At 47.2% G+C, this 22,521-nt stretch overlaps 1 protein-coding gene across 4 annotated transcripts in view; it reads left to right on the forward strand.

Moving 5' to 3' along the window:
* The window catches only part of LOC110500932 (unconventional myosin-Va), a 45,369-nt gene extending 24,383 nt beyond the window's left edge, over positions 1-20,986 (forward strand). The window contains exons 19-40 of one of the 4 annotated variants that reach the window (XR_016490210.1): positions 431-642; positions 1,984-2,140; positions 2,452-2,691; positions 3,221-3,469; positions 3,678-3,771; positions 3,971-4,113; positions 4,707-4,880; positions 5,342-5,581; positions 5,697-6,002; positions 7,457-7,521; positions 7,651-7,728; positions 8,136-8,334; positions 8,649-8,742; positions 9,028-9,168; positions 9,801-9,986; positions 10,706-10,795; positions 11,200-11,350; positions 12,651-12,835; positions 17,853-17,950; positions 19,368-19,542; positions 19,800-19,880; positions 20,486-20,986. Coding sequence is in view for 2 of the 4 variants with exons in the window: in XM_090214109.1 (XP_090070235.1) it covers positions 431-642; positions 1,984-2,140; positions 2,452-2,691; positions 3,221-3,469; positions 3,678-3,771; positions 3,971-4,113; positions 4,707-4,880; positions 5,342-5,581; positions 5,697-6,002; positions 7,457-7,521; positions 7,651-7,728; positions 8,136-8,334; positions 8,649-8,742; positions 9,028-9,168; positions 9,801-9,955; positions 10,706-10,795; positions 11,200-11,350; positions 12,651-12,835; positions 17,853-17,950; positions 19,368-19,542; positions 19,800-19,880; positions 20,486-20,638 (3,480 nt within the window). In the remaining 2 variants the exon portion in view is untranslated. The remainder of the gene's footprint in view (positions 1-430; positions 643-1,983; positions 2,141-2,451; positions 2,692-3,220; positions 3,470-3,677; positions 3,772-3,970; positions 4,114-4,706; positions 4,881-5,341; positions 5,582-5,696; positions 6,003-7,456; positions 7,522-7,650; positions 7,729-8,135; positions 8,335-8,648; positions 8,743-9,027; positions 9,169-9,800; positions 9,987-10,705; positions 10,796-11,199; positions 11,351-12,650; positions 12,836-17,852; positions 17,951-19,367; positions 19,543-19,799; positions 19,881-20,485) is intronic. The other 3 variants (XR_016490211.1, XM_090214109.1, XM_090214114.1) reach the window with 3 other exon arrangements.
* Positions 20,987-22,521: the final 1,535 nt, after the last annotated feature.

The following is a 22,521-nucleotide window of genomic DNA, read 5'->3' on the forward strand; positions in this document are numbered from 1 at the left end:
CTGTACAGAAACCCAGCCTAAAACCCCAAAACAGCAAGCAATGCAGGTGTAGAAGCACGGTGGCTAGGAAAAACTCCCTAGAAAGGCCAGAACCTAAGAAGAAACCTAGAGAAGAACCAGGCTATGTGGGGTGGCCAGTCCTCTTCTGGCTGTGCCGGGTGGAGATTATAACAGAACATGGCCAAGATGTTCAAATGTTCATAAATGACCAACAGGAGATTAGAACAGAACATGACCAAGATGTTCAAATGTTCATAGATGGCCAACAGGAGATGAGAACAGAACATGACCAAGATGTTCAAATGTTCATAGATGACCAACAGGAGATGAGAACAGAACATGACCAAGATGTTCAAATGTTAATAGATGACCAACAGGGTCAAATAACAATATGTGTACTAAAATGCTCAACAACCCTCTTATCTCCAAGGACCAGGACAAATACCAGTTTGGAAAGAGCAAGATCTTCTTCAGGGCGGGTCAGGTGGCCTATCTAGAGAAGCTGCGTTCTGATAAACTGAAGAAGGCGTGCGTTCGTATCCAGAAGACGATCAGATGTTGGCTGACCAGGAAGAGGTATCTCCGTATGAGACAAGCTGCCATCACCATACAGAAAAACACACGAGGTTACCAGGCGCGCTGGTGAGTGGAGAGACTACAACCTCACAGGGTTTCATTATATACCTATACTATTCATTTATATACCTTCCAGACAAGGAAAGCCAGGGAATGTAATCGATGTACGTACAGTATCGAATCATTATTTTACTGTAATTTGTCCCCACATTGCTTTTCTCACTGTGTGTAGGTTTCCACTAGTTCCCACAACCACATAGTCAAAATTGACTATATTGGAAAAATTCATTAAAAAAACAAAATGTAGAGTTTAGGCAGAAGGTTAGCAGTGTGGTTAGGGTTACGTTTAAAATCACATTTTAAGAAGATCGATTGTAGAAGTAGGCATGGGGTATGACTGTGGCAGTGGTACCTAGTGACGACCCCGTATGTGTGTCATGAACATTCTAATCTGTAGACCTGAAAAGTCCTGGAATTAGTCGTGTCTAAAGAGTGGGAACCCTGATCATTAATAGAGTCAGACATCTGGCCTTTAGGTGTATTATCTCTGACTCTCTCACTCTCACTCCCCCTCACCTCTCTCTCCTCTCTTGTCTCCCTCTCTCTCGCCTCTCTTCTCTCTCTCTCTCAACCTCACTCGCCTCTTGCTCCTCTCTCTCGCTCCCTTTTTCCCCCTCTATTTTCTTTCTGTCCTCTTTTCTCTCTCTCTCACCTTCTCTCTCCCCCTCTTTCTCTCTCCTCTCGCTCTCTCTCCTCTCTCTTACCTTCTCTTTCCTCTCTCTCTCTCCTTTCGCTCTCTCCCTCGCTCTCGCTCCCACGCTCTCTCTCCCTCACTCTCCCTCACTCTCTCTCACCCTCTCTCACCCTCTCTCTCTCCCTCCTCTCACCCTCTCTCTCCCTCCTCTCACCCTCTCTCTCCCTCCTCTCACCCTCTCTGTCCCTCCTCTCACCCTCTCTGTCCCTCCTCTCACCCTCTCTCTCCCCTCTCTCACCTCTCTATCTCTCTCTCTCTCTCCCTCCTCTCACCCTCTCTCTCCCTCCTCTCACCCTCTCTCTCCCTCCTCTCACCCTCTCTCTCCCTCCTCTCACCCTCTCTCTCCCTCCTCTCACCCTCTCTGTCCCTCCTCTCACCCTCTCTGTCCCTCCTCTCACCCTCTCTCTCCCCTCTCTCACCTCTCTATCTCTCTCTCTCTCTCTCCTCTTCTCTCTCGCACCTTCTCTCTCTCTGTCTCTCTCTCTCTCTGTCTCTCTCTCTCTGTCTCTCTCTCTCTCTCTCTCTCTCTCTCTCACCCTCTCTCTCTCTCTCTCTCTCTGTCTCTCTCTCTCTCTCTCTCTCTCTCTCTCTCTCTCTCTCTCTCTCTCTCTCTCTCTCTGTCTCTCTGTCTCCTCTTCTCTCTCCTCTCTCAGTCTGGTAGCGTTCCTGAGGAGGACCAGAGCAGCGGTTATCATCCAGAGGAACCAGCGTATGTTAGTGGCCAGGAGACGCTACCAGCAGCAGAGGTCTGCATCCATCACCATGCAGCGTCTGCTACGGGCCTACCAGGCCAGACAGACCTACCGCAAGGTATCCAACACACACCCGACCTGCTCCAAACTTCAAAACACACTTCTCTACACACAGTCGATCATTCAGGGGTCGGGTTCATTCAGGGGTTGTGTTCATTCAGGGCACAATATCAAAACGAAAAGCAGGGGAAAACGTTTTTAATTGGTTCAGACAGTACCTCCCTGTTTCAGACAGTTTTCTTGTGTTTAGAACCTACTGAAACACGACTCCGGTCTACAACAGTGATTTGTATTTATGTAGACCTTTTCCAGGTGCTTTACATAGTAAGGAGGAAACTCACCTCAACCACCATTCTCTGCTTCCCCCAGCTGCTGTACGAACACAAGGTTCTCACCATCCAGAGGTGGGTGAGAGGCTGGCTGGCCAGGCGGAGGTGCAGACGCTCCCTGAGGGCCGTGGTTTATCTCCAGAGCTGTGTGAGACGCATGGCTGCCAGGAGGGAACTGAGGAAGCTAAGGGTGGAGGCTCGCTCTGTAGAACACTTCAAGAAGCTCAACGTCGGCATGGAGAACAAGATCATGCAATTGCAGAGGAAAGTGGACGAACAGGTGAGAAACGGCACTTTCTGTATGGACGTAGGCACTTTCTGTATGGACGTAGGCACTTCCTATATGGACTTAGTCACTTCCTGTATGGACATAGTCACTTCCTGTATGGACGTATTCACTTCCTGTATGGACGTAGTCACTTCCTATATGGACGTAGTCACTTCCTGTATGGACGTAGTCACTTCCTGTATGGACGTAGTCACTTTCTATATGGACATATTCACTTCCTGTATGGACGTAGTCACTTCCTGTATGGACGTAGTCACTTCCTGTGTTAAAAGCTACAAATAGTAGTACTACTACAACTAAATGAACAAGTGAGACCAGGCAGTCTGGTTTCATGTTTATTTTGAGTAATGAATATTTTGGAAATCTTACTCTTTCGAGACACGCACCACTGTCTCCTTAGAAATATCTGTTTACTTCAGTATTGACCCCAGTTGAAAACAGGACATTGTTTCATGAGGTAATGCTGGTTGTTTGTCACATGTAAACCCTCAGTGTGTGTCCCCCCCCCTCCCTCCTGCAGCACAAGGAGAACAGAGAGCTCAGTGAGAGGTTGCGTACTGTGGAGCGGTCCCGGGCAGCGGAGAGCGAGAGACTGGGTGGAGAGGTGGAGCGACTGCGCGTGGCAGAGGAGGAGAGCAGAGTTAAAGCAGACGGGGTACCCTCCCTCCTGGAACAGCTGTCATTCCTCCGTCAGGAATTGGAGACTACCAGGGAGGAGAAAGAGGCCATACGGGAGGAGGCTAGGACATACAGGGTGGACACTGAGAAGGTAACGCAACTGCTGCATTCACCTACTAACTTAGACGGAGAAGGTAGAGCTAATACGGTCGTTTCTCCAAAGGGACTTAGAAAACGGTCAATGTCACTGATACATTGTATTAAGAATGGAACTTCCAAGCCTGATGTTGCCAGCACCATGCTGTACTGAGCCATGGAAACAAGTGTCCACTAATGTGGTTCCCTCTTCCGGCCACTAGGTGGTGTCAGAGTTGAATGAGAACAACCGCTCGTTGATAACGGAGAAAGACGATATGAATCAGCTGATCCAGGAACAGAGGCAACAGATCGCAGGTACAGTACAGGGGTCATGTTCATGATGGCACACAGTAAAAAAATATATATATAAAAAAAACGTTTTTCAATGAAAAACATAAACAATTTTTTTATAAACAATTTTTTTATTGGACAAGTCCATTTTACTCCTCCATTTTTTCCGTCTGTTGTCTTCCATTTGTTGCCTAATGAACACTTCCCTGTTCCCTTTGTCCAGAGAGCAAGGCCCAGGCTAAAGTCGGTATGCAGCTGGAGAGTGATATCCGTGAGGAGCGTGACCACTACCAGAGTCTGCTGAGTGAATACACACGTCTAAAAGAGAGACACGCTGACCTGAAAGAAGAGATGACTATCAGCGTGGTAAGATGAGTTATGAAGCATTATAGACCTTATAGACGTTTATTCATACGCAGGGGGTTGGAATGCTGTTATCCATCTCATACTGACATTCAAAGCTATTTATCTTACGTTTCCCAACGTACAGTGGGGCAAACAAGTATTTAGTCAGCCACCAATTGTGCAAGTTCTCCCACTTAAAAAGATGAGAGAGGCCTGTAAATGTCATCATAGGTACACTTCAACTATGACAGACAAAATGAGAAAAAAAAATCCATAAAATCACATTGTAGGATTTTTAATGTTTAATGTGATTTTCAGGATTTTTTTTTCTAATTTTGTCTGTCATAGTTGAAGTGTACCGATGATGAAAATTACAGGCCTCTCTCATCTTTTTAAGTGGGAGAACTTGCACAATTGGCCATCTCTTGGGATTTTGAATAATAATAATATACCGATCTTGGTTTGGTTTGACAGTGAAGTAACACTGCCGCTTTCCTAGCCTGGATTTCAGTGGCTTAAACCACTGCATACATTAGGTCGATATGAAAATAACGTACAGGTTTGGGTCAGTTTCGGCTACCTATCTAACCTCCATGCCATGCTGTCTAAACCAGATCACCAATAAACCAGGCCGCCGGAGAACAGACTCCAACCACAGCAGCAATGAGTCTGAGGGAACTCCCAGCTCTGAATCTGCAGAGGGAAAAAACAGTTCGGTGAAAACTCACAGCTCAACACGCAGCTCCTCGGGGTTCACCGAGTCCGAGACGAGATCTCTACGAGGAGACGTAAGGAACTCCAATATAAACATATGGAAAAAGCAACAAAAAAAAACTCCCCATCGTTGAGGTTTACGTGGTGGCTCACCACCACCCATAGCTTCCACAACGTCCGAGTGATGAACAAGGCTCAGGAGTATGCCGAGCACAAGGCTTCCACCCTCATTTTATTTTATTTCACCTTTATTTAACCAGGTAGGCAAGTTGAGAACAAGTTCTCATTTACAATTGCGACCTGGCCAAGATAAAGCAAAGCAGTTCGACACATACAACGACACAGAGTTACACATGGAGTAAAACAAACATACAGTCAATAATACAGTATAAACAAGTCTATATACGATGTGAGCAAATGATAGTCCTAGTCCAACAACAACAACAGGATGCTTTTCCTCTCCCATTTAGAATTCGCTCAGTCTTATTTTTTTTAAGATGAACTAAAACAAACGTTTTCTGGTGTTGTTGTTCAGGACGCGCCACACCAGGACGCGCCCCACCAGGCCGCGCCACACCAGGACGTGCCACACCAGGACGCGGTTGACATGGCAGTCCTGTTGAAGCTGCAGAGGAGAGTCACTGAGCTGGAGCAGGACAAACAGACACTGCAGAGACACCTGGATAAGCGGGAGGAGGCACAACAAGACCACGTCAAAAATGCAGAGAAGCAAAGAACTGCAGGGAGAGCTGAGCTGGACCTGGAGGCTCTGAAAGTGATGACATTTCATAAATTATTACTGCACAGTTACATTTGACCATTTCTTAGTTCATATCTGGTAATGTCTGTATATGTATAGCCGTTCTGAACTCTGTCTCCTCTCTCCTCAGCGCCAGGAGCTGGAGTCGGAGAACAAGAGGCTGAAGACAAACCTGGCGGAGCTGCGTCAGTCTCTAGCTACAGTCTCCAGCACCAACCCCGGGGCTAAGACCAACCCCGGGGCTAAGACCAACCCCGGGGCTAAGACCAACCCCGGGGCTAAGACCTCCACCAGCAGCCCCGGGCCGGGCTCCGCTCCCTACAACGTGCTCCTGGAGCAGCTCAACTCCTCCAACGAGGAGCTGGAGGTCAGGAAGGAGGAGGTGCTGCTCCTCCGCTCACACATGGTCCGCCAGGAGGTGCTCAAACACAACAAGGTAGGAGGAAGTAGTCCCAAACGGTACCCTAATTCCCTATGTAGTGCACTGGTCCCTGGTCTAAAGTAGTGCACTATATAGGGAATAGGGTTCTATAGGGCTCTGGTCTAAAGTAGTGCACTATATAGGGAATAGGGTTCTATAGGGCTCTGGTCTAAAGTAGTGCACTATATAGGGAATAGGGTTCTATAGGGCTCTGGTCTAAAGTAGTGCACTATATAGGGAATCTGGTTCTATAGGGCTCTGGTCTAAAGTAGTGTACCAAATAGGGAATAGGGTTCTATAGGGCTCTGGTCTAAAGTAGTGTACTATATAGGGAATAGGGTTCTATAGGGCTCTGGTCTAAAGTAGTGTACTAAATAGGGAATAGGGTTCTATAGGGCTCTGGTCTAAAGTAGTGTACTATATAGGGAATAGGGTTCTATAGGGCTCTGGTCTAAGGTAGTGCACTATATAGGGAATAGGGTTCTATAGGGCTCTGGTCTAAAGTAGTGCACTATATAGGGAATAGGGTTCTATAGGGCTCTGGTCTAAAGTAGTGCACTATATAGGGAATAGGGTTCTAGTAGTGCACTATATAGGGAATAGGGTTCTATAGGGCTCTGGTCTAAAGTAGTGCACTATATAGGGAATAGGGTTCTATAGGGCTCTGGTCTAAAGTAGTGCACTATATAGGGAATAGGGTTCTATAGGGCTCTGGTCTAAAGTAGTGCACTAAATAGGGAATCTGGTTCTATAAGGCTCTGGTCTAAAGTAGTGCACTATATAGGGAATAGGGTTCTATAGGGCTCTGGTCTAAAGTAGTGCACTATATAGGGAATAGGGTTCTATGGGGCTCTGGTCTAAAGTAGTGCACTATATAGGGAATAGGGTTCTATAGGGCTCTGGTCTAAAGTAGTGCACTATATAGGGAATAGGGTTCTATAGGGCTCTGGTCTAAAGTAGTGCACTATATAGGGAATAGGGTTCTATAGGGCTCTGGTCTAAAGTAGTGCACTATATAGGGAATATGGTTCTATAGGGCTCTGGTCTAAAGTAGTGCACTATATATAGGGAATAGGGTTCTATAAGGCTCTGGTCTAAAGTAGTGCACTATATAGGGAATAGGGTTCTATAGGGCTCTGGTCTAATGTAGTGCACTATATAGGGAATAGGGTTCTATAGGGCTCTGGTCTAAAGTAGTGCACTATATATAGGGAATAGGGTTCTATAGGGTTCTGGTCTAAAGTAGTGCACTATATAGGGAATAGGGTTCTATAGGGCGACTGCTGAGCAGAATCCCTCATCTTGACGTAATGAGTCGTTATTCGGGAGGTGAATTGTAGATCAGTGATTCTGCGCTGCCCGACTGAAAAATGAACTAAACATTCTGATTTACAAAATACGTAGTACTCGTGTACTGTTTTGAATGTGTTTTTCTCTACACTACTTGACTCCCCTTTCCTCTTTGGTAGGAAGCGTATGGAGAGATGCATAAGATGATTCATCTTGGTGAAACTCCACCCAAAGAGGCTGATGGGTAAACACTTCCAACTCACCCCACCCATTCTGGATCCTTTTACATTGATTGACCGCTGACATCTTGGTTTAGCTTGTTTTAAGTTAGTTGACTTGATATTGGTTTACTTGTTTCCCCTGTTTGCGTCAGATCCACTCCTGATTACCACAAGTTGAACGAGGATGGAGAGCTGTGGCTGGCTTATGACGGGTTGAAGGAGACCAACAGGTGAGCTGAGGGATAGCAAGAGGAATGTGTTCAAGGTTTTCAAGGCAATACAAAGGAACTAGATAAGGAAAACATTATGATGATGAATATGTCTCTTGTCTCTCTCTGTTTCTCTGTTTATATGTTTCTTTCTCTCTCTCCGTCTCTGTCTCTCTCTCTCTCTCTCTGTCTCTGTCTCTGTCTCTGTCTCTGTCTCTGTCTGTCTGTCTGTCTGTCTGTCTGTCTGTCTGTCTGTCTCTCTCTCTCTCTCTCTCTATGATGTTTCTCTCTCTCTCTCTCTTATGTTTCTCTCTCTCTATTATGTTTCTCTCTCTCTCTCTCTCTCTCTCTCTCTTATGTTTCTCTCTCTATTATGTTTCTCTCTCTCTATTATGCTTCTCCCCCTCCTCCCTCCTCCCTCCTCCCAGCCTGTTGGTGTCTCAGCTGCAGGTGCAGGACAGGAGGCATGAGGAGGAGTTGGAGGAGCTGAGAGAGGAGGTGCTCAGGGTGAGAGAGGAGAACAGGCAGCAGCAACAGTTCCTCTCCCAGAGCCTCCTCCTCCCCCAGGAGGCTCGCATCGAGGCCAGCCTGCACCACGAGATCACACGCCTTACCAGCGACAACCTGGTAGGTACCAGCCAGGGCTGCGTTCAGCAGGGTACGACGTTGTGGAACGTTTAGGTTCCGTAGGACTCAATTCAATTCAATTCAAGGGCTTTATTGGCATGGGAAACATGTGTTAACGTTGCCAAAGAAAGTGGGGTAGATAATATATAAAGTGAATATATAAAGTGAAAAACAATAAAAATTAACAGTAAACATTACACATACAGAAGTTTCAAAACAATAAAGACATTACAAATGTCATATATATACAGTGTTTTAACACTCTCTGATGTGTATAATAAGGGTCTATTCAGTACTCTACTTCTATCTTACAGGACCTGATGGAGCAGCAAGAGAAACAGGACAAGATGATCCGCAAACTTAAAAAACAGCTCAAAGTCTACGTGAAGAGGGTAGAGGAATACGAAGGTATACACACAGTTTATAATGCATTAATATAAACTATAAATAATAGAGGTCCTAAAATCTCATTTTAAGTGTCTATTAGTTGATTATCACGTATAATAGATACTGATTTTATTTCTACAATATAAAAGTCATTATGGTTTTTCAAACCGTATCGGACATAACCAGTACACTCTCTCTCTCTCTATCTATCTCTCTATCTCTCTATCTCTCTATCTATCTATCTATCTATCTATCTACCTATCAACCTATCTACCTACTTACCTACCTGGTCGTTGGTCTCATTAGCTGGCGGTCAGATGGAGAGGGTGGCTCCAGGTCCAGAGCCTCGCTCTCCTGTTGGTATCACCCGGAAGGAGAGGGACTTCCAAGGCATGCTGGAGTACCGGAGGGGGGATGAGAGCAAACTACTGAAGAGTCTGGTTGTGGGTAGGTTCTGCATGTTTCCCTGTTATTCTGCAGTTTCCAATAGTGGAAAAAGTAAATGTTTGTAACAAGTAAAAGACATAAATTGATTGATATATCTATCTTTGTCAGAGCTGAAGCCTTGAGGTGTGGTTGCTAACTCTGCTGTGCTAACTCTGCTGTGCTGTGCTGTGCTAGCTGTGCTGTGCTAACTGTACTGTGCTGTGCTAGCTGTGCTGTGCTAGCTGTGCTGTGCTAACTGTGCTGTGCTAACTGTGCTGTGCTAGCTGTGCTGTGCTAACTGTACTGTGCTGTGCTAGCTGTGCTGTGCTAACTGTGCTGTGTTAAGGCGGCAGGTAGCCTAGCGGTTAAGAGCATTGAGCCACCTCTGTGAAAAATATGTCAATGTGCCCTTGAGCAAGGCACTTAACCATAATTGCTCCTGTAAGTCTCTCTGGATCAGAGCGTCTGGTAAATGACTCAAATGTTGTTGTTTTTTAAAAATGGTGTTAACTGTGCTGTGCTAGCTGTGCTGTGCTAGCTGTGCTGTGCTGTGCTAGCTGTGCTGTGCTAACTGTGCTGTGCTGTGCTAGCTGTGCTGTGCTAACTGTGCTGTGCTGTGCTAACTGTGTTGTGATGACTGTGTTGACCCTTAGAGCTGAAACCTCGTGGTGTGGCGGTTAACTTCCTCCCTGGTCTGCCGGCCTACATCCTGTTCATGTGTCTGAGACATGCTGACTACTCTAATGATGACCAGAGAGTCAGCGTCCTGCTCAACTCTACCATCAACAGCATCAAGGGAGTCATCAAGGTACAGCGTTAGCATCAAGGGAGTCATCAAGGTAAAGCGTTAGCATCAAGGGAGTCTTCAAGGTAAAGTGTTAGCATCAAGGGAGTCCCCGAGGTACAGCGTTAGCATCAAGGGAGTCCCCGAGGTACAGTGTTAGCATCAAGGGAGTCCCCGAGGTACAGCGTTAGCATCAAGGGAGTCCCCGAGGTACAGCGTTAGCATCAAGGGAGTCCCCGAGGTACAGCGTTAGCATCAAGGGAGTCCCCGAGGTACAGCGTTAGCATCAAGGGAGTCCCCGAGGTACAGCGTTAGCATCAAGGGAGTCCCCGAGGTACAGCGTTAGCATCAAGGGAGTCCAAGGTAAATTTGGATTTTGATAGGCCTATGCTATTGTATTCTTATGGATTTCAGTGTGTTGAATTATGAGGGCGCTAGGTAGCCTAGCGGTTAGAGGGTTCGACCAGTAACCGAAAGGTCCTTGGTTCGAATACCCGAGCCGTCAAGGTGAAAATCTGTCCATGTGCCCTTGAGCAAAGCACTTAACCCTAATTTGCTACAGGGGCACTGTACTGCTATGACTGACCCTGTAAAACAACACATTACACTGCACCTGTCCAGTCTATGTGACAAGAAAACTTCTCATCAAATGACATCACATACTGAGGATGCCAAGTCAAGTTCAGTTGACCCATGGTAAAGTCCCACCCCATGAGTTACTGTTGCAATCTGTTTTTTGTTGTTGTTGTTCCCCCCCCCCCCCCCCCCCCCCAGAGGCGAGGAGATGACTTTGAGACTGTGTCTTTCTGGCTGGCCAACACCTGCCGGTTCCTACACTGCCTGAAGCAGTACAGTGGAGAGGAGGTAGGCTGGAGAGGAATCATCTCATGACAGTTATTGCTCGACTGATTTTTTTTAACTGTTTAATCCACAGTTACCAAGCACACACCGTTTGCTTAGCAAGTACAGCTTCCTCCTGAGTTGGCTCCAACCCCACACCCTCTACCTCCTGATGCATCCTAACTACTCCGTAGCACAAAATGGAGACACCTTCAAGTTGTGGAATGAGTTTCACAGATGCCCATCTTCTATACACACACACACACACACACACACACACACACACACACACACACACTCACAGAGAGAGTAGTGCTAGGTTCTGAGATTAGGATGGGACACACAAACCCCTTGTGTTGACTGTTTTTTACAACCTTATCTGTAGCTGCGGTTTGACCTCCTGTTTCTAACCATCTCCTGTCCTGTAGGCGTTTGTAAAGAACAACACCCCGCGGCAGAATGAGCACTGCTTGTGTAACTTTGACCTGTCAGAGTACCGTCAGGTCCTCAGCGATCTGGCCATCCAGAACTACCAGCAGCTGGTCAGATGCATGGAGGAGGCCCTGCAGCCCATGATAGGTGAGGAAACATTTAGCAGACGCTCTTATGCAGAGCCACTTACATTCAGTCTATTCAACTAAAGTAAGCAAATTAACCACATAGTATGATCAGAGTATGATGATCATGATAATATGCAAGAAAAACCTTCAAATGAGCAATGCTAGTGAGGGTGAGCAATGCTAGTGAGGGTGAGCAATGCTAGTGAGGGTGAGCAATGCTAGTGAGGGTGAGCAATGCTAGTGAGAATGAGCAATGCTAGTGAGAATTAGCAATGCTAGTGAGGGTGAGCAATGCTAGTGAGGGTGAGCAATGCTAGTGAGAATGAGCAATGCTAGTGAGAATTAGCAATGCTAGTGAGGGTGAGCAATGCTAGTGAGGGTGAGCAATGCTAGTGAGGGTGAGCAATGCCAGTGAGAGTGAGCAATGCTAGTGAGGGTGAGCAATGCCAGTGAGAGTGAGCAATGCCAGTGAGGGTGAGCAATGCCAGTGAGGGTGAGCAATGCCAGTGAGGGTGAGCAATGCCAGTGAGAGTGAGCAATGCTAGTGAGAGTGAGCAATGCCAGTGAGGGTGAGCAATGCCAGTGAGGGTGAGCAATGCCAGTGAGGGTGAGCAATGCCAGTGAGAGTGAGCAATGCCAGTGAGGGTGAGCAATGCCAGTGAGGGTGAGCAATGCCAGTGAGGGTGAGCAATGCCAGTGAGGGTGAGCAATGCCAGTGAGGGTGAGCAATGCCAGTGAGGGTGAGCAATGCCAGTGAGGGTGAGCAATGCCAGTGAGGGTGAGCAATGCCAGTGAGAGTGAGCAATGCCAGTGAGGGTGAGCAATGCCAGTGAGGGTGAGCAATGCTAGTGAGGGTGAACAATGCCAGTGAGGGTGAACAATGCCAGTGAGGGTGAGCAATGCCAGTGAGAGTGAGCAATGCCAGTGAGAGTGAGCAATGCCAGTGAGGGTGAGCAATGCCAGTGAGAGTGAGCAATGCCAGTGAGAGTGAGCAATGCCAGTGAGAGTGAGCAATGCCAGTGAGGGTGAGCAATGCCAGTGAGGGTGAGCAATGCCAGTGAGGGTGAGCAATGCCAGTGAGGGTGAGCAATGCCAGTGAGGGTGAGCAATGCCAGTGAGGGTGAGCAATGCCAGTGAGGGTGAGCAATGCCAGTGAGGGTGAGCAATGCTAGTGAGTGTAAAGGATAAACAAGTACAGTAGTGACACTTCTGAAATAACCATGCAGGGAAGAGTAGCGCTACTCACACAGTCCAAATGAGAAACGACAACAAAACAACTTAACAAACAAGTGACATTTTATTGTCCAACAATATCCCAGTTCCGGGTATGCTGGAGCATGAGAACTTCCAGGGAGTTCTGGGGTCTAAACCCACGGGCCTACGGAAGAGGACGTCCAGTTGCCCCGGAGAGGCTGTTTACACGGTGGACAGCATCCTACAGCAACTCAGTCTCTTCCACGCTACCCTGATTCAGCATGACGTCGACCCCGAGCTCATCAAACAGGTGTGTGTGTGTTGAGGAGTAAACTCTTGAGACAAATCTAGATGTGGTGTTCCACAGGCATGGATTGTTGAACCTCTGTTCTTTCTAGTTGATATGTTATCTCCCAGGGGGGAGGCCAGAGTTCTAGTTGATATGTTATCTCCCAGGGGGGGGGAGGCCGGAGTTCTAGTTGATATGTTATCTCCCAGGGGGGGAGGCAGCAGTTCTAGTTGATATGTTATCTCCCAGGGGAGGAGGCAGCAGTTCTAGTTGATATGTTATCTCCCAGGGGAGGAGGCAGCAGTTCTAGTTGATATGTTATCTCCCAGGGGGGAGGCCGGAGTTCTAGTTGATATGTTATCTCCCAGGGGAGGAGGCAGCAGTTCTAGTTGATATGTTATCTCCCACGGGTGAGGCAGCAGTTCTAGTTGATATGTTATCTCCCAGGGGAGGAGGCAGCAGTTCTAGTTGATATGTTATCTCCCAGGGGAGGAGGCAGCAGTTCTAGTTGATATGTTATCTCCCAGGGGGGAGGCCGGAGTTCTAGTTTATATGTTATCTCCCAGGGGGGGAGGCAGCAGTTCTAGTTGATATGTTATCTCCCAGGGGGGGAGGCAGCAGTTCTAGTTGATATGTCTCCCAGGGGGGGAGGCAGCAGTTCTAGTTGATATGTTATCTCCCAGGGGGGGAGGCAGCAGTTCTAATTGATATGTTATCTCCCAGGGGAGGAGGCAGCAGTTCTAGTTGATATGCTGTATGCTATATGTTATCTCCCAGGGGGGAGGCAGCAGTTCTAGTTGATATGCTGTATGCTATATGTTATCTCCCAGGGGGGAGGCAGCAGTTCTAGTTGATATGCTGTATGCTATATGTTATCTCCCAGGGCGTGAGGCAGCAGTTCTAGTTGATATGCTGTATGCTATATGTTATCTCCCAGGGCGTGAGGCAGCAGTTCTAGTTGATATGCTGTATGCTATATGTTATCTCCCAGGGCTGGAGGCAGCAGTTCTAGTTGATATGTTATCTCCCAGGGGGTGAAGCAGCAGTTCTAGTTGATGTGTTATCTCCCAGGGGGGGAGGCAGCAGTTCTAGTTGATATGCTATATGTTATCTCCCAGGGCGTGAGGCAGCAGTTCTAGTTGATATGCTGTATGCTATATGTTATCTCCCAGGGGGAGAGGCAGCAGTTCTAGTTGATATGCTGTATGCTATATGTTATCTCCCAGGGCATTAGGCAGCAGTTCTAGTTGATATGCTATATGTTATCTCCCAGGGGGGGAGACAGCAGTTCTAGTTGATATGCTGTATGCTATATGTTATCTCCCAGGGCGTGAGGCAGCAGTTCTAGTTGATATGCTGTATGCTATATGTTATCTCCCAGGGGGTGAGGCAGCAGTTCTAGTTGATATGCTGTATGCTATATGTTATCTCCCAGGGGGGAGGCAGCAGTTCTAGTTGATATGCTGTATGCTATATGTTATCTCCCAGGGGGTGAGGCAGCAGTTCTAGTTGATATGCTGTATGCTATATGTTATCTCCCAGGGCGTGAGGCAGCAGTTCTAGTTGATATGCTATATGTTATCTCCCAGGGCGTGAGGCAGCAGTTCTAGTTGATATGCTATATGTTATCTCCCAGGGCGTGAGGCAGCAGTTCTAGTTGATATGTTATCTCCCAGGGGGTGAGGCAGCAGTTCTAGTTGATATGCTGTATGCTATATGTTATCTCCCAGGGCGTGAGGCAGCAGTTCTAGTTGATATGCTGTATGCTATATGTTATCTCCCAGGGCGTGAGGCAGCAGTTCTAGTTGATATGCTGTATGCTATATGTTATCTCCCAGGGCGTGAGGCAGCAGTTCTAGTTGATATGCTATATGTTATCTCCCAGGGCGTGAGGCAGCAGTTCTAGTTGATATGCTATATGTTATCTCCCAGGGCGTGAGGCAGCAGTTCTAGTTGATATGTTATCTCCCAGGGGGTGAGGCAGCAGTTCTAGTTGATATGCTATATGTTATCTCCCAGGGCGTGAGGCAGCAGTTCTAGTTGATATGCTGTATGCTATATGTTATCTCCCAGGGGGTGAGGCAGCAGTTCTAGTTGATATGCTGTATGCTATATGTTATCTCCCAGGGGGGAGGCAGCAGTTCTAGTTGATATGCTGTATGCTATATGTTATCTCCCAGGGGGTGAGGCAGCAGTTCTAGTTGATATGCTGTATGCTATATGTTATCTCCCAGGGCGTGAGGCAGCAGTTCTAGTTGATATGCTATATGTTATCTCCCAGGGCGTGAGGCAGCAGTTCTAGTTGATATGCTATATGTTATCTCCCAGGGCGTGAGGCAGCAGTTCTAGTTGATATGTTATCTCCCAGGGGGTGAGGCAGCAGTTCTAGTTGATATGCTGTATGCTATATGTTATCTCCCAGGGCGTGAGGCAGCAGTTCTAGTTGATATGCTGTATGCTATATGTTATCTCCCAGGGCGTGAGGCAGCAGTTCTAGTTGATATGCTGTATGCTATATGTTATCTCCCAGGGCGTGAGGCAGCAGTTCTAGTTGATATGCTATATGTTATCTCCCAGGGCGTGAGGCAGCAGTTCTAGTTGATATGCTATATGTTATCTCCCAGGGCGTGAGGCAGCAGTTCTAGTTGATATGTTATCTCCCAGGGCGTGAGGCAGCAGTTCTAGTTGATATGCTATATGTTATCTCCCAGGGCGTGAGGCAGCAGTTCTAGTTGATATGCTATATGTTATCTCCCAGGGCGTGAGGCAGCAGTTCTAGTTGATATGTTATCTCCCAGGGCGTGAGGCAGCAGTTCTAGTTGATATGCTGTATGCTATATGTTATCTCCCAGGGGGGAGGCAGCAGTTCTAGTTGATATGCTGTATGCTATATGTTATCTCCCAGGGCGTGAGGCAGCAGTTCTAGTTGATATGCTGTATGCTATATGTTATCTCCCAGGGCGTGAGGCAGCAGTTCTAGTTGATATGCTGTATGTTATCTCCCAGGGCGTGAGGCAGCAGTTCTAGTTGATATGCTGTATGCTATATGTTATCTCCCAGGGCGTGAGGCAGCAGTTCTAGTTGATATGCTGTATGCTATATGTTATCTCCCAGGGCGTGAGGCAGCAGTTCTAGTTGATATGCTGTATGCTATATGTTATCTCCCAGGGGGGAGGCAGCAGTTCTAGTTGATATGCTGTATGCTATATGTTATCTCCCAGGGCGTGAGGCAGCAGTTCTAGTTGATATGCTGTATGCTATATGTTATCTCCCAGGGGTGAGACAGCAGTTCTAGTTGATATGCTGTATGCTATATGTTATCTCCCAGGGGGTGAGGCAGCAGTTCTAGTTGATATGCTGTATGCTGTTTGTTATCTCCCAGGGCGTGAGGCAGCAGTTCTAGTTGATATGCTGTATGCTATATGTTATCTCCCAGGGCGTGAGGCAGCAGTTCTAGTTGATATGCTATATGTTATCTCCCAGGGGGGTAGGCCGCAGTTCTAGTTGATATGCTGTATGTTATCTCCCAGGGCGTGAGGCAGCAGTTCTAGTTGATATGCTGTATGCTATATGTTATCTCCCAGGGGGTGAGGCAGCAGTTCTAGTTGATATGCTATATGTTATCTCCCAGGGGGTGAGGCAGCAGTTCTAGTTGATATGCTGTATGCTATATGTTATCTCCCAGGGGGTGAGGCAGCAGTTCTAGTTGATATGTTATCTCCCAGGGGGGGAGGCAGCAGTTCTAGTTGATATGCTGTATGCTATATGTTATCTCCCAGGGCGTGAGGCAGCAGTTCTAGTTGATATGCTGTATGCTATATGTTATCTCCCAGGACGTGAGGCAGCAGTTCTAGTTGATATGCTGTATGCTATATGTTATCTCCCAGGGCGTGAGGCAGCAGTTCTAGTTGATATGTTATCTCCCAGGGCGTGAGGCAGCAGTTCTAGTTGATATGCTGTATGCTATATGTTATCTCCCAGGGCGTGAGGCAGCAGTTCTAGTTGATATGCTGTATGCTATATGTTATCTCCCAGGGGAGGAGGCAGCAGTTCTAGTTGATATGCTATATGTTATCTCCCAGGGCCTGAGGCAGCAGTTCTAGTTGATATGTTATCTCCCAGGGCGTGAGGCAGCAGTTCTAGTTGATATGCTGTATGCTATATGTTATCTCCCAGGGCGTGAGGCAGCAGTTCTAGTTGATATGCTGTATGCTATATGTTATCTCCCAGGGGAGGAGGCAGCAGTTCTAGTTGATATGCTATATGTTATCTCCCAGGGCGTGAGGCAGCAGTTCTAGTTGATATGTTATCTCCCAGGGCGTGAGGCAGCAGTTCTAGTTGATATGCTGTATGCAATATGTTATCTCCCAGGGCGTGAGGCAGCAGTTCTAGTTGATATGCTGTATGCTATATGTTATCTCCCAGGGGGTGAGGCAGCAGTTCTAGTTGATATGCTGTATGCTATATGTTATCTCCCAGGGCGTGAGGCAGCAGTTCTAGTTGATATGCTGTATGCTATATGTTATCTCCCAGGGCGTGAGGCAGCAGTTCTAGTTGATATGCTGTATGCTGTATGTTATCTCCCAGGGCGTGAGGCAGCAGTTCTAGTTGATATGCTGTATGCTATATGTTATTTCCCAGGGCGTGAGGCAGCAGTTCTAGTTGATATGCTATATGTTATCTCCCAGGGCGTAAGGCAGCAGTTCTAGTTGATATGCTGTATGCTATATGTTATCTCCCAGGGCGTGAGGCAGCAGTTCTAGTTGATATGTTATCTCCCAGGGCGTGAGGCAGCAGTTCTAGTTGATATGCTGTATGCTATATGTTATCTCCCAGGGGAGGAGGCAGCAGTTCTAGTTGATATGCTGTATGCTATATGTTATCTCCCAGGGCGTGAGGCAGCAGTTCTAGTTGATATGCTGTATGCTATATGTTATCTCCCAGGGCGTGAGGCAGCAGTTCTAGTTGATATGCTATATGTTATCTCCCAGGGCGTGAGGCAGCAGTTCTAGTTGATATGCTATATGTTATCTCCCAGGGCGTGAGGCAGCAGTTCTACATCATCTGTTCTGTCACTCTCAACAACCTGCTGCTGAGGAAGGACATGTGCTCCTGGAGTAAAGGACTGCAGATCAGGTACAGTTCATTTTTCTCAGTTCGTTTTTACATGTTTTCACCCCAAAATATTTCTATAGAAGCTAAAAGGGTTTAGGCCCCAAGAATGATACCTGGGAAAACACTCGTTGTTCACTGTTTAAAAATAAAAATAAATAAGATTTACTTGTTAGAGGACTGACTATTTGTTCTGATATGCTGTGTTTTGAAACATGAATCTGTTTGTCACAAAGTGGCTGTCTGTCCTCTGTACTGTACTGTGGTTTTTGATAACTGTGAAAAGGCCTTTTATAAATACCGTACATTGGGATTGATTGGTTTCTCTCTAGGCACAACAAGTGACAGCTGGAGGAGAGGGCTGTCAGACTGTGGAGCTAACTGGGTTGGGGGGGGCTGTCAGACTGTGGAGCTAACTGGGTTGGGGGGGGGGGGGGCTGTCAGACTGTGGAGCTAACTGGGTTGGGGGGGGGGGGCTGTCAGACTGTGGAGCTAACTGGGTGGAGAGGGCTGTCAGACTGTGGAGCTAACTGGGTTGGGGGGGGGGCTGTCAGACTGTGGCGCTAACTGGGTTGGGTGGGGTGGGGGAGCTGTCAGACTGGAGCTAACTGGGTGGGGGGGGGCTGCCAGACTGGAGCTAACTGGGTTGGGGGGGGGGGGGGGGGGGGGGGGCTGTCAGACTGGAGCTAACTGGGTAGGGGTGTCTCTCTAGGTATAATGTGTGGCAGCTGGAGGAGAAGGGGCTGCCAGCCTGTGGAGCTAACTGGGTTGGGGGGAGGGGGGGGCTGTCAGACTGGAGCTAATTGGGTGGGGGGGGGGGGGGCTGTCAGACTGTGGAGCTAACTGGGTGGGGGGGGGCTGTCAGTCTGTGGAGCTAACTGGGTGGGGGTGTCTAGGTATAATGTGTGGCAGCTGGAGGAGTGGCTGGAGGAGAGTGGGCTGTCAGACTGTGGAGCTAACTGGGTTGGGGGGGGCTGTCAGACTGGAGCTAATTGGGTGGGGGTGGGGGGGGCTGTCAGACTGTGGAGCTAACTGGGTGGGGGGGGGGCGCTGTCAGACTGTGGAGCTAACTGGGTGGGGGGGGGCTGTCAGACTGTGGAGCTAACTGGGTGGGGGGGGGGGGGCGCGCTGTCAGACTGTGGAGCTAACTGGGTGGGGGGGGGGGGCTGCCAGACTGTGGAGCTAACTGGGTGGGGGTGGTGTCTCTCTCTAGGTATAATGTGTGGCAGCTGGAGGAGAGGGGGCTGTCAGACTGTGGAGATAACTGGGTGGGGGTGGTGTCTCTCTAGGTATAATGTGTGGCAGCTGGAGGAGAGGGGGCTGTCAGACTGTGGCGCTAACTGGGTGGGGGTGGTGTCTCTCTAGGTATAATGTGTGGCAGCTGGAGGAGAGGGGGCTGTCAGACTGTGGAGCTAACTGGGTGGGGGTGGTGTCTCTCCAGGTATAATGTGTGGCAGCTGGAGGAGTGGCTGGAGGAGAAGGGGCTGCCAGACTGTGGAGCTAAAGAGATGCTGGAGCCGCTGATCCAAGCCGCTCAGTTACTACAGGTCAAGAAGAAGACTGACGAAGACGCCCAGGCTCTCTGCACCATGTGCTCTGCCCTCACCACACTACAGGTACGGTCATCTAGGTGCCATTAGAGTATACATAGCCTGGTCCCAGATCTGTTTGTACTGGGCTTTCCGAACTCAGACTGGATTTGGCTATACAGCACAAACAGATCTGAGATCAGGCTACAGTATACAGAGTAGTAGTAGTAGTAGTAACTGGAAATATTTCTTCCTTTTAAAAAAATAATAATTTTGTGCCATGTGATCTCGTCTATTGATCATTTCTCATGATTTAGTTCATTTCTGTTTTTTTCTCTCGTCAGATTGTGAAAGTGCTAACCTTGTACACCCCAGTGATTGAATTTGAGGAACGGGTTTCAATATCCTTCATTAGAACCATACAGGTAAGGAGCTTGTCTGTGTGTACTTTGCTCTCTCGCATCTCCTTTTTTATATATATTGTCCCTACGTCATTGAGTTGTTCTCTCTCTCTCTCTACTCTCTCTTTCTCTCTACTCTCTCTCTTTCTTTCTCTCTCTCCTCTCTCTCTTCTCTCTTCTCTCTCTCTTTTCTCTTCTCTCTCTCTCTCTCTGTCTCTCTGTCTCTCTCTCGCTCTCTCTCTTCTCCCTCTTGCTCTGTCTCTCTCTCTCCCCCTCCACTCTCTCTCTCTCTCTCTCTCCCCATCCTCTCTCTCTCCTCTCTCTCTCTCTCTTCTCTCTCTCCTCTCTCTCTCTCTCTCTTCTCTCTCTCTCTCTCTTCTCTCTCTTCTCCCTCTCTCTTCTCTCTTCTCTCTCTCTCTCTCCTCTCTCTCTCCCTCTCTCCCTCTCCCTCTCTCCCTCTCTCCCTCTCTCGCTCTTCTCTCTCTCTCTCTCTCTCTCTCTCTTCTCTCTCTCTCTCTTCTCTCTGTCTCTCTCTCTTTCTCGCTCTCTCTCTCTCTCTCTCGCTCTCCCTCTCTCGCTCTCTCCCCCTCCTCTCTCTCTCGCTCTCTCTCTCTCTCTCTCTCCTCCAGGCCCTGTTGAAAGGCCGTGTTGAGTCACCGCTGTTACTTATGGACACCAAGAAGATATTCTCTGTGACATTTCCCTTCACCCACTCCCCTCTGGCTTTGGAGACCATTCAGATCCCTAGCAGTCTGAATCTAGGATTCCTCACACGGGTCTAAAAAAAAAGTGTATCCTTCCATCCTTCCTCCTTGAAGTCATCTCTGATTTACACATAGTTGGACAGGTTTGATGACTTCAAAGGAAGGAAGGGAGGAAGAAATTTGAACGGCGCCCAGGAATTCTCCCCAATGGGAGAAAGAGGGAACTACATGATTCACCAAAGATGCCTGACCATTCATGTTTTACAAATGCCTTAGAAAAAAAGTCAGTCCGTTTTTCATAATGTCCTGACCACATACAATTAGAAACAAGGAACATTTGGAGATCCTTTGTAATAATATGATGTATTTGGCAAGAGATAAATTATATTAAAATACATAATAAATCTTTTAGCAATAGTTACAGTATACTCTTGTGTTTCCCCTATATGTTCGCCACTGTCAAATCGTGGACTCATTTTCAGGATGGCAAAACGTTTTTCAGCGTAAACTTAAACCAGATATAAAGTATGTAGAAAAGATAATGACGCGATATATATATATATATTTTTTAAAATACGATCATCCTCGAGAACTAGCAATCACCAAGATGAGAACTCGATAGACAGTCAGAGAGAATCTAAAATTCCCCAAAATATTATGCTCTGTTGGCCCACCATTGATTTTCCTAAAAATGTTTGAGTCACTCAGATGGCATAAGAACAAGGCATAAGAACAAGGCATAAGAACAAGGCATAAGAACAAGGCATAAGCCATGGCAAAAAAAATGTTTATAATTGCAGCAAATTTGTTTTTTTTACTCAGAATTCTCTCAGCCTCATGACAACATGTGTGGAATTGGAGGAAAAATAGCTTTAAAGCTGTAAAATGTTGTTCTCTGCCCCCCATGGCAAAATGTGTAGAATTGTAGGAAATGTGTTTTTAAAACAGAAAAAAATGTCACTGCTGAAAAGAATCAGGCTACTGTTTACTTGTTAATGTATGCACAGGGAAATGGCACTGTTTTATATTTTACGCATTAAGAAATAATACATTGTTTGACACAACTATACTGAACAAAAATATAAACGCAAACATGCAACAATTTCAAAGATTTTACTGAGTTACAGTTCGCTTAAAGAAAATCAGTCCATTGAAATAAATTCATTAGGCCCTAATCTATGGATTTCACATGACTGGGAATACAGATATGCATATGTTGTTCAGATACCTTAATAAAACAGTAGGGGCGTGGATCAGAACACCAGTCAGTATCTGGTGTGACCACCTTTTGCCTCATGCAGCGCCACACATCTCCTTCACATAGAGTTGATCAGGCTGTTGATTGTGGCCTGTGGAAGGTCGTCCCCACTCCTCTTCAATGTCTGTGTGAAGTTGCTGGATATTGGCGGGACCTGGAACCACGCTGTTGTACACGTCGATCCAGAGCATCCCAAACATGCTCAATAGGTGACATGTCTGGTGAGTATGCCGGCCATGGAAGAACTGGGACATTTTCAGCTTCCAGGAATTGTGTACAGATCCTTGCGACATGGGGCTGTTTATTATCATGCTGAAACATGAGGTGATGGCAGAGGATGAATGGCACGACAATGGGCCTCAGGATCTTGTCATGATATCTCTGTGCATTCAAATTGTCATCGATAAAATGCAATTTTGTTCGTTGTCTGTCGCTTATGCCTCACCATACCATAACCCCACCGCCACCATGAGGCACTGTGTTTACAACATTGACATCAGAAAACCGCTCACCTACACAACACCATATACAGTTGTGAGGCCAGTTGGATGTACTGCCAAATTCTCTAAAAAGATGGAGGTGGCTTATGGTAGAGAAATGAACATTAAATTCTCTGGCAACAGCTCTGGTGGACATTCCTGAAGTCAGCATGCCAATTGCACGCTCTCTCAACATGAGACATTTGTGGCATTGTGTTGTCTGA

This window comes from Oncorhynchus mykiss, chromosome 2, assembly GCF_057628025.1.
Source record: "Oncorhynchus mykiss isolate SJ-2025 chromosome 2, ASM5762802v1, whole genome shotgun sequence".
NCBI lineage: Eukaryota > Metazoa > Chordata > Actinopteri > Salmoniformes > Salmonidae > Oncorhynchus > Oncorhynchus mykiss.